General features: G+C 39.1%; 1 protein-coding gene across 1 annotated transcript in view; it reads right to left on the bottom strand.

Annotated features, from left to right (window-relative positions):
• The window catches only part of tnfb (tumor necrosis factor b (TNF superfamily, member 2)), a 3,072-nt gene extending 1,376 nt beyond the window's left edge, over positions 1–1,696 (bottom strand). Inside the window, exons 1-4 of the mRNA XM_053647026.1 lie at positions 1,106–1,696; positions 918–969; positions 744–812; positions 1–236 (exon numbers count right to left, since the gene is read on the bottom strand). The exon at positions 1–236 is cut by the window's left edge and continues 1,376 nt beyond it. Coding sequence (XP_053503001.1) covers positions 1–236; positions 744–812; positions 918–969; positions 1,106–1,279 — 531 coding nt within the window. The 5' untranslated portion in view covers positions 1,280–1,696. The remainder of the gene's footprint in view (positions 237–743; positions 813–917; positions 970–1,105) is intronic.
• Positions 1,697–12,267: the final 10,571 nt, after the last annotated feature.

Genomic DNA, 12,267 nt, shown 5'->3' with positions numbered 1-12,267 from the left:
TGGTGATGTGAGAGATGACCACAGAACGCTGTAGCTCAGATGTGTGTTGCTACTGTCATTATCTTCCTCACTTGATTTGCAGAAGATGCTGAACGATGCCTGGCTGTAGACAAAGTACAGGCCATCGTGGGGAATGAGGATGGAGTTGTTCTCCAGCTTGAGACCTCCTTTAGTAAAGGACAGGTCCATGCCACTCGCCCACCGTGGAGAACCTTTCTCATGGTGCCGATCTGAAACTAGAATGACAAGGGGTTTTTGAGTAAGCAGCGTGAATGAGCAATGTCCCTGTGCTTATCCTGTCATTGCAGGCTTCACTAAGGTCAGCGGTGAAAGTACTATATTCCCAGCTTTCCTATAGTAGCAGAAGGATGTTCTCTGAGAATGTTTAAAGGACAGCCTGTATCATGTAATTATAAGTTTGGAGGATGTCCTGAAGATGAACTGTTTAATAGCAGGTAAAAAAAACTTTCCTTAATGGTTAGCGATATAATGTTAAAGGATTTTGATTGATGTTTTCATTTAAAATGGCTTATTGCTAGGGAGTGACTGAGGATCATACTTTTCCTGCTGAACCTTATATTAAAATTTTATAGAATTGTGTTCCTAATATTACTAATCATTTGCTATAACTTCCGTTTCAAATGCCATCACATTTGCTATCAAATCCTGTGAGAGCATTTCCATCTGCAGCTAACTTTACTTAACAAAGTAAAAACCAGTGACAAATGGGTATTGTAACTTACCATGGAGGTGAATGGCTGCCTTTGTACTCTTGGCAATCTGTGTTAGGCTATCTTGCTGACCTGATGGCTCTAGGACACAGAGAGAGGCTTTGTTAATCTTCCGAGCCCACGTATGTTGGAAGTCTATGGCTACGCCATTTAAAGTGGTTTGATGAATCATTTCTTGTTTCTTACCTGTGCTTGTGGTGCTTTGCAGCTTCATGGAAAGCTCACCTTGATTCTTATTCTGTGGAAAATCATCAAAAGAACTTTTATTCTTTGCCCTCTTTATCTTATCTCACTTTCAAATCTCTTAACTTAATTTTATTTCACTTTTCAACTCTCTCAGTATAAACAAGTCTTTAATATGGCTTCAGGCTTACCGTGAAATGCCATGCAAAACAGAGAGATGCGACCACACAGAGGGAAAGGAAGACCACACCACCAACTATCATCCACATCGAAGATCTGGACGGCTTCACGGCTTCCACAGTAGGTTGGTAAACATCTCCCATAGCAGCTTCTGTGTCGACTGTTGTCACCTTGTAGTTCTGCATCCTGTGCTTGGTCTCTTAATATCACCTTCGGTGTAATTTATTATTATAACACCAGACTTTAAATGGACCCAAGACCTGTTGAAGGTTATATCTGTGGGAAACCGTGTTGTACTGAATGTGTTCATGGAGTACAATATATATATCTCAGAAACAAGGGGAAAGTCCAGTGATGTCAGGGGAGCAGAAGTTGGTCTGAAAAGGGAAAGAACGATTTTGTTCTCAGGCACACCAACACTCTCACAACCTCCACCCCTCCCACACACACACACACACACACACACGCACACACACACACAGACAGACCCAGACACTAAGTAAGGCAGAGAGAGTCACTGCTGTTCGCCTACAAGCAAACAGGTTTGGTTAGTGTAATTATTCAAACATATATGCAACCATTAAAGTAACAAAGGAGTAACGTTCCAGATACGCTTCATTACTTTTTGTATTACTATATCTATATATATATATATATATATAATATTCAAAAATGTATAGAATATATCAAGCATTACATATGTGGAGTTTACACAAACATGTTTCAACTGGCAATGTAAACAGAAAGAAAAATGTAAACCAGATAACCCGTGGCCCCTGGTAGAAAGGCATTTACTACAGGAAATAAGTCATTAAGCCTTTAATTAAGTAAGTAACAAGTTATAAAGTGTAATCTGAGGCATCCTTTATAATGATTAACAAAAGAATTACCTTAAAACTGACAACTCTCATAGGTTTATGTTTAACAATAAATTGATCATTCACAAAAGGGACTGAGTAATGAAACTCATCAGTGGTTTAGTGGATTAAACCTGAAGATTAAACTTGAGACTAAAAGTTTAAACCTGAATTTTTTACAGATTAAAAGATTAAAGCTTAATATAAGTATTTATAGCTATGTACCTGGCCTGCTTTTGATAACTGGTGATGTAAAATCTATACTGATATCACTTTTTAGATCACATGAGACCACAATCATTTTGAGAATGTCAGAAATGGCTCTCGAATGTCTCCCCAGTTCGTAAATGTTGTTTTATGGGGAAATTAGCTAGTGGGTAGGAATTGCCAATGAACAAATAGTGAGAAAAACTTTAGTCTTCTAAATAGGTCAAAATACAGATTATCAGTTATCAGGGTCATTTCCACATAGGTAGCAGCTGGCATGCTTGAAATAAACTTTCACCACCATGATCGTCAACCCAAATCAGACTCCAAATCACACTCTGAGACATCTCTTACTCGTGCAGTTCATGCAGACGTAATGATATCATATCAGGCTCTATTTGTAGCATTTGAAGTTTTTTTTTTTTTTAGCCAAATTCCTTGGGTATTTGGAGCAATTATAACGCAATTACAGTAGTCATTATGTGTCCATTAGTTCTGCACTATTTGTCAAGTGCATTTTTGTCCTCTATATAGGTTGTGCCGTTCCTTAGAGTGCTCTTGCCCCCATCCTTTGCTACCCCATGTCTAAAAACCTGGACACACCAAAGCCTGTACATTCATGTCTCATTTTCTCACTAACATAGTAGAAATCTATCTGCTGAAACAAAATCTTCTTACGCTATATAAGCGTCGGAACGATGCTATGCTACTATATAGACAAGAGGATCTTTTGTCTAAGCAACCTACACAGGCTCTGTGAGAAATACTCAGAGACTTTATCAATGTACACGCTTATCTCATTTATGTTATTATACACGTACTGTCACCGTTAGTGTAATCAAATGATTCAATATATTAAAATGGTTACCTGCGAAGTGTTACCTGCAATAGATCAAAATGGTTACCTGTATTTAAATGTAGTTTCTCTTCAGGACAGGAAACAGGATTTCTTTCTTATTAACGTTGTGAGTTTCTTTCCCTGACAATAAAATGCATTCATTTACAGTAAACTGACGTTACAGCTATATTTGCTGTAGTTACGACTAGCTCAGGAGGTTAATAATAACAATACTGTGTACTGAATGTCTTCAGGTGTTTAATGCTTAGAATGAAACCATGAATCCTAAACAAACTGCTCAGTGAAGAATATGTTACATGTTTGACATTTAGAGCAATATTGATCAGTTTAAGAGTTCAATTCAATTCAATTTTATTTGTATAGTGCTTTTTACAATGGACATTGTCTCAAAGCAACTTTACAGAAACATATAAACACAGGATACAGATTTTAAATGTGTGAATTAATCCCAATTGAGCAAGACGGTGGCGACGGTGGCAAGGAAAACTCCCTAAGATGTTAAGAGGAAGAAACCTTGGGAGGAATCAGACTCGGAACGGAACCCATCCTTATCTGGGTAACAACGGATCGTGTAAAAGTAAAAGAAAGTTCATTATGGTTTAATATGAAGGGTAGTGACATTCAATTTCATTTCCAGCAGTTAATACACAAACTAAATGCAATGGGGTTTTTTGGTCATTCGTTTTTCACGAGAAGGCCGGAGATTAATAGTATAAACACAATCGTCTACTACTGTTTCATACTGCTATAGTTATTTCTGCTCCGGTTTTGTTTTCTGAGCACCTCTTACACCACAATGGACCAACATGGTGAAAAAGTTTAACTATTATAACATATCACCTGTTATAGCTAGGTTAATAGGTTAACCCAAGGTTAAAGTAGAAACTAAAAGGGACCAACACTGCATGACCACATAATTTTGAGTATGTTTGAGTTTTTAATTGAATGTTGAGTGTACCTCGAAAAGCAGTAATCACCAATCCATTTATAGCTCCAGCTCCTACCCTTTTTCCAACTGAAACCAATCTGTTTCTACTTGACTAGCCGGATTTGTGCAAGAAATACATTCTTTGAAATATGTATTGAGAACAGAGATGGTGAGCACCAACCGTGGCCTTGTTTGTGTACTGTGTGCATTTACCCCACCTACTTTATGTAGTGTTGCAACTTGGGACTGTCTTTAGTGTCATTGTCACTGAGTGTCACTGAAGATAATTGTATGATACGTTCTATATACGTGATACATAATTTTACTCTTTAAAGAAGCCAAAATAATCCTGGACCAAGGAAATACAAATATTCAATGGCCTACTGTGTGCAAGAAAGCTAAGATAATGATAATCTAAAGGTAAAGTCAGTATACTGGGCATTATCCAGGGATGATCGCTTAAAATCATGCCTGCAAATGACAAAAGACTAGTCGAGTAGTAGCTGAATGCATTATGTGCCTTTATAACGCTACCAAATTTTTAACAATAGATTGAGTAAAATAAAAATCCCTGTGTAAAATGTGTACACAGGGATTTATTAGATTTACAGATGTAATGTTGGGCCTCTATGTTTGTAATTACCCCTGGAATTTTAGCCTAGCGATGACACTACAAAAGTGTTAATAAGATCATGTTAAGGGACTTTATTGATTTAGTAGGTCCACCTGCCACCTGAAAAAAAAGACAAATATACACACACACACACACACACACAATTTGTTAATGATTTTGCCTGTACTGTAGTTTTGCACGAAACTGTTGTTTTTGGGGTTTTTTTGTTTTTTTTTATTACTCATTACTGTTACCCAATAGTGTTATTACAGGATTATCTGAAACTGAAAAGGAAATAATCAAATAAAGCTTAGGTGCACTGTTTTACAACATATTGGCCAAATGCCAACCGTTATTAGCTTGCTCCTGGGTGAGGCAATCCCTGGGTGATGCAATCCCTTTCATGAGCCAGAGATTCCCTATCTCCTCCCACATGCTCAGCCTTTTAAAACATTAGACAAAACCTAAATGTGGTTGTATAGTAGACAAAATAATTCACACCACATGCATTATGTGAGGTTTTGATTTAGCATTTTAAACATGTAAAACTGGTAGCTGTGGAAAATCAATTTAAAGAACTGTGCCAGTTTCAGTTTTCAATTAATGATGCAACTTCTGCACATGTGGCCATACCAACACATTCGCTTTTTCCGATGGAGATTCCAATAATTAACTGCCCTCCCTCCCTCCCCATCTCACTCTTTCTCTCTCTCTCTCTCTCTCTCTCTCTCTCACACACACACACACACACACACACACACACACACACACACACACACACACAGTCTCTCTCTCACACTGTCTCTCTCTCATCCTTGTGTGCTTTTTCTTTGTTTCTGTTTCCCTTTTTAATCTCACTTTCTGATCCTCATTCACTGCTAAGTGACCAAAAACTAAGGGTTTTGCGTGACTAGATGATGATGAGCAGAGAATAATACAGAAATAGGTACTCAAACCTATATGTAGCAAAAAAGGAACAAAGGTGTGTATGATAAAGTGACATTTGGAGGACTGTCTGTTGCTCCACCTGCTGAGGTTGGCAGGAGGAAGTGGATAAGGAAAGCTGACATGGTTACCTCATCAATGTAAGCTGTTGACTTGTTTTTTTGTTTCAGATTGTCACACTGATATATAATAGTGAGGGGAAATGTTTCAACCTATTACATCACCAGCATTATCTGTTACTGAAACCTACTGTGGTATCAGGATTTGCCAGCTTCTTAATGTCACAATATGACCTGGGTTATAACCTTTTCATCCTCCAGTGGTTTGGTATTTGATTAGCAGTGAAACATTCCTAGAAAGTCCTGCTCTAATTGAGTTGTTTAATTCCACGGCCCTGTGTGTGTGGAGTTTGCCTGCTGTCCCCGTGTTGCGGGGGTTTCCTCCTTGTGCTCTGGGTGAGTGTGTGAATGTGTATGTGTTTGTGCCCTGCGATGGATTGGCACCCCGTCCAGGGTGTACCCTGCCTTGTGCCTGGTGATCCCCGGGATAGGCTCCAGGTTCCCTGCGACCCTGTGGGATAAGCAGTATAGAAGATGGATGGCACCAGATCTGGCGGCAGAGCAGCAGATCCTTTAAGTCCTCCATGGATCAGACTTGTTTGTCCAGCACATTCCACAGAGGCTCGACTGGATTGAGATTTGGGGAATTTCGAGGCCAAATCAACACCTGAAAGAGGCCACTGCCATTAAGGAATATCGGTGCCATGAAGTGGTGTACTTGGTCTGCAACAGTGTTTAGGTAGGTGGTACGTGTCAAAGTAACATCCACTTGAATGCCAGGACCCAAGGTTTCCCAGTGGAACATTGCCCAGAGCATCACACTGCCTCTGCCGGCTTGCCTTTGTCCCATAGTGCATCCTGGTGCCATCTCTTCCCCTGGTCAGAGACACACATGCAGTCCACGAAAATGTGATTCATCAGACCAGGCCACTGTCTTCCATTGCTCCATGGTCCAGTTCTGATGCCCAGTTGCCCATTGTAGGTGCTTTCGGTGGTGGACAGGGGTCAGCATGGGCACTCTGACCGGTCTGCGCTACACAGCCCCATACACAGCAAGCTGCGGTGCACTGTGTTTTCTGACACGTTTCTATCATAAATGGCATTCATTTCTTCAGCAGTTTGTGTTATAGTAGCTCAGACTAAACGGGCTAGCCTTCACTCCTCACGCACATTGTTGAGCCTTGTGTGCCCATGATCCTGTCGCAGATTCACCGGTTGTCCTTCCTTGAACCACTTTTGGTAGGTACTAACCACTGCATACCGGGAACACCCTTACAAGACCTGCTGTTTTGGAGATGCTCTCACCCAGTTGTCTAGCCATCACATCACATTTCCACTTACAACATCAACTTCGAGAACTGACTGTTCCCTTGCTGCCTAATATAACCCACCCCTTGACAGGTGGCACTGTAATGAGATAATCAATGTTATTTACTTCACCTGTTAGAGGTATTTGTTATGGCTGATAGGTGTACATATTATATACTCTTAAAAAACACATTATTATATTATAAATGAACCTCCATTATAATTCATGTGGCAAATCAGGACTTTTGAGGTGAGGTACTTCTCCAGGAGGATGTGATGACAGGTTCTTTCTTCTTGTAGCTTCCATGACCTTTAAGGAATTGAAAGCCACCCACTTGTTCCTGGTTGAAACAAGACCAGGTAAAATCTATACTTTTGTGCTGCTGTAAGAACAGTTATGACTTTTCTGTTATAATAGAAAAAAAGAGGATGCAGAAATGGGGAAGTAGCAACGGATAATTAAAGACAGACACATGACAATCATAGTGTGACTTTCAGATTTACAACATACAGTTATATCTTGTACACTCTTGAAATAACTTGTATTTATAGTTATACTCACTAATTCACATAAGGCATGTCAAAAATAAACTACAAAAAACTTCAGCAGAATAAATTCAGTTATCAAAATATTGAACAGATTGAAACCTCACTCACTCATAACAGTGGGAAACACAACACAACACACACAACACAACACACCACAACACACCACAACACGCCACACAACTCCACACAACACCACACCACACCACGCCACAACGCGCCACTCCACACCACACAACTCCACACACCAAACCACAACACGCCACACAACTCCACACAACAACACACCACACCACGCCACACCACACCACACAACTCAACACGCCACACAACTCCACACAACTCCACACCACACAACTCCACACAACTCCACACAACACACCACACAACCCACCACACAACTCCACACCACACCACACCACACCACACAACACCACACAACACCACACTACACAACGCTTGTTAGCACAGTCCACCTTGCCAGATGTGTGTAAATCAACCCTGTGAAACGTGCCCTGTGTTCCAGGTATTCTTTATGGACCAGCTGTCTAAGATGCCTCGAAAAGGTCAGTACAAGTTTTCAGAATCATAAATCCAACATAGCCTCAGTTCAGAATAATAGGTTTCTACTTAATGTACTTTCTCGTTCAGAAGGAGAATATTTCCATCCAATTCTATATTTGACAGTGTGTTGCCACAAGGGGGTTCCAGGTGTGAGATCAGAACACATCAAACAGCAAGATCTCTAAAATATTTTTTTTTCTAGTCTCTTTGGACACCGTTGTGACATTCAGGTACATCAATCTTCAAGATGATACAAGGTCTAAAGACTCTCTTTGTGTTGCATGGCAGCTCCTCAGGTGAGCCCACCCACTGTTACCCTCACTGATTTACCTATCAGGATTTTTGTTGTTGTTGTTGTTGTTGATTGTGGCTCTCTACAGCAGGGCGGGACAGCCTGCGAGGATAGGATGCACTGTCCCAACACTGGCCCCACTATTTACTGTATACCTTGTCAGCTTTACCTCTAATTCTTCCTTGTCCTTTCTATTATTTTTTGCTGTGTCTATCGGGAGTCCCCTCAGGAGTGGCAGTCTAGGACAACCCCATGTACACCTGTAGGTGGAAGCTTTTCTGTAAAAGGAATGCACATCTTTGACTAGATCTGGTGCACTGCCCAATTCCCCAAATACTAACTTTGCTTCAGGGACAGTTGCAAGTCTCCCTCTACACTAAAATGTATGTGCCAGCCATCGTGGCATGCCACCGCACCCTGGATGGTGTCTCTCTAGTGGCTCATGAGCTTATTACAACCTTTATGAAAAAGGGGGTTGCCAAGACTCCCCTTGCCAAGATTTTCCCCTTGTGCTGAAGTCTTTTAAGACCCCTCCTTATACATGATGCTAAACTGAACTGAGTGTCTTTAAAACTGTGTATTTAAAGATGATTATATCAGAAATAGGTGCTTTCATGTACTGGTGGCCAGATAACTCTGGAGTGATCTTGTGGTTGAATTCTGGGTTTCTACTCTAGATCATATTACTCAAACCAGTCCATTATAGAGTTCCATGAAAGAATGAAAGAAACCTGTAGAGTGTTTTCTGTTCCACTTAATTACTGGTTTTTGGCAAACAGAGACTGTGTGATGGACTTCATCGCCATTGGCCTATAGGTTGGACATACCAAGGGAAATACCATTTTTCCCATTTCTGAAATGCTGTTTTGCACACAAGTATGACCTAGCAATCATGCTAATTATTGTTTCTCTTTCACTTTTTTCTTTTTAGTTTTCCTTTGTAAACCTACTGAGATTAGAGCAGAAATACTTAAAAAAAAAAAAAAATGGAACAACATTGTAAATTTATTGTACATATAATCAAATAAGTAGCTGAATGGACGCTTCTGAATAATCAGGGATGCTTTAAGTTTTTCCCCCAAATTATATTTACATTAAAAATCATGTTAAAATAAAAGTTTTTCAACATGTCCTCAACTTTCTTTTTAGGCTGATACATACAAGTGCAGTCTCTGTACAGTACAGTCAAGCTGTATTTTCACATTGCACGAAGGAAGTGACCTCATTTTTGGTGGGAGAATAACATTAAAACAACTGACTGTCTGTCTATTTGCTTTTTTGTGTGTGTGTGTGTGTTTTAGTTTAGAGCGGTTATTCAAAATATGTCCTAGTACCAGAAAAAAAGGACATGGACATGTCTAGAAAAAGGGTAACTCTAGAAACCATAAGGGATATTCCTTGGGAAGTTTCTATGAAGAACCCTACAAGATGGTGTTTATCTCACTATCAGAGAAGGTTTGAAGACTTTCAGGTAGCTTAGAACCTTTAAATATACAAAGAACCCTTGAAAATGTGCTTGAAGAGTCGTATTAAAGTGTACACATACACTTTAAATCTAAAGTTCCCAAATTTGCCCTCATGGATAAATACAGTATAGCTATCTGTCTGTTTATCCACACTATTTGGCCAAAAGATTGTGGACACCTGATCATCACATTTATACGTGCTTGTGGAACTATTCCACTAGCTCCACTCTTCTGGGAAGAATTTCCACTAGACTGTGGAACTTGCCTACAGGCATTTGTCCATTCAGCATTTGCCTATCCACAACAGCATGAGTGAGGTAAGGCACTGATGTTGAGCAAGAAGGCGTGATACGCAGTCTATGTTTCAGTTCATCCCAAAAGTGTTCAGTGGGATTAAGATCCTTTCAGTCTTTTAGTTAACATATATACTGCATATAAGTTTAACAGGACAATTGTTTTTTACAATAATGTATGCACTCTTATAGAATGCAAACTTCTTTGGATAATTAAGTGTTGGAACACTACTTGGAACACTTTCTAATTGGAAAACACAGTTATAGGGTTCTACCTTGAACATTTTATGGTTCTCGGGAAGGGCAAAACGCTTATGGAATCCATAATGTACACTTATAACAGGATGGACATTTTATGTCAGTTATTGGGTTAAAATGTTTCATTACATTTTTCAGTAAATTAACTCCTTAACCAACAGGAAACATTTTAAACTATGTATAATTTTCCAGAGGTTTTCCTAATTAAACTGACAAGTCAGAATGGCCCATTTATAGTTGCTTTGTGCCAGTACTAACTGATATTAGCAAAGAGATGATTTGTTTGATTTATTTATGAACCTTTACTAACACTCTCATGAAAATCCCTGAACCAATAAAAGCTTATTTTATGATAAAGGAAATGATGTTAAGATGCCACGATGACCAGTGTCCCAAATCATTCTTTTCTAAACTCCAAAACATATTTCTGACACTATTTATTCACTCCTTCCCTTGCTAATTTCTTCACTTCTCCCAAATCAATACTCCTATATGTTATATTTTATAATTACATTGGGTTTTATGTTTTACTAACATATTTCTATGTTAGTTGTATCTATTGATTGTTTAGGCCTTAAGGTTACTTTAAAATAGTAGCTTTAATATAGTCACAATGTCACTTTAATATAGCAGCCTGATGTATGTTCCCATTTGGGGCTGAAGGGGTAATGTGTGTTCTTCCTGTGGCTACACACTGTTTATTACTTGGGGGGAAAAGCTATCAGATGGACGCACATCGCTTTACATCATTTCCTGAATGATGTAAAGCGATGCGTCTCCATCTGATAGCTTTAACTGGCGATTATAGTAAATTACTGTCATAACTGTGAAGTTCTTTTAATTGCTTCAACATTCTTATTTTGAAGCTTCGTAAAACCTCAGATTTTAATTTGAATGCTTTATGGTAATTATGCAGAGTACACGTGGCATCCAAATGTCATTTATTTTAATGTCGGATGAGTCATTCAGCATTGGGCTCCGATCAAAATGACAAACATGGAAATAAAGCAACTTGAGATGTTAGGAGTATAATAGGTTATTCTTTAACGGGAGTATGGGTAGGATTTGAGGTTACATTAATGTGGTTAGACAGCACCAAGGCTTACAAAATATGTGTATTCCTCCTTCTTAGCACCTTCTCCGCCCACTCCCCGTCTAGTCTCTTTGCTCTGCGTCTGGCCCACAACTCGCGAAGTGTGCCTTAACCTACACAGCATCTTTCCGTTTCAGTTCAGTGCCCTGAAACCATCCCTGCTTCCTTCCTTTCCGAGATTCTCCTCCATTACCCCCTTTACAGGGGATTTTAGCTGTATCTCCTGGTGACATTATAACCAAGCCTTTCCACCACCTCAAACTAATCTACATATGGCAAACACCTTTCTATGCATATGTGTAGGCTATACTATAGTCAATAGGCAGGAACGCTGTTCTCCGGATCAGTTTGAAGTTATTTGAGGTCAAAGTAAAATAGACTCTTAAGTCTGTGAGTCTCAAAGTGGAGCCTGTGAGGTGTAGGAATGGAAACGTTATTATTATTATTATTATTATTATTATTATTATGTTATTTTTTAAACAATGGGACAGCAGCGGAGATCATTTATAACTACTATCACAGTTGTTGTAGATATTATTTGTTATTATTGGCTTAAAATTATTAATATTTATTTAAGTCAGGAATAAAATATGATGGGGCATGCTGTTGTACGGAAATGATCCAAAGTGGGGTGGTGTGATATGTCTTGAATATGAAGTGTTTTATTCCTCTTATACAACATCAATTTTCCAACGGCAACAATGTTTATTTATTACTGAATGGCATTTTGTGCTTTTTAATCATTGTTGTTCCTGACCAACCTCTCTTTTATCTCTATTATTATTGAAGATAGTAATACAAAAATGTAGCGTTTGTTGTTACAGAAACCAGAAAGTACAAAGTTCAATGTCCTGTAGATTTCTGAGGCAGGAAACTTACTGATTG

This window comes from Ictalurus furcatus, chromosome 17 (assembly GCF_023375685.1).
Source record: "Ictalurus furcatus strain D&B chromosome 17, Billie_1.0, whole genome shotgun sequence".
Lineage (NCBI taxonomy): Eukaryota > Metazoa > Chordata > Actinopteri > Siluriformes > Ictaluridae > Ictalurus > Ictalurus furcatus.
The sequence above is the reverse complement of the archived record's forward strand: the minus strand, read 5'-3'. Positions and strand labels throughout refer to the sequence as shown.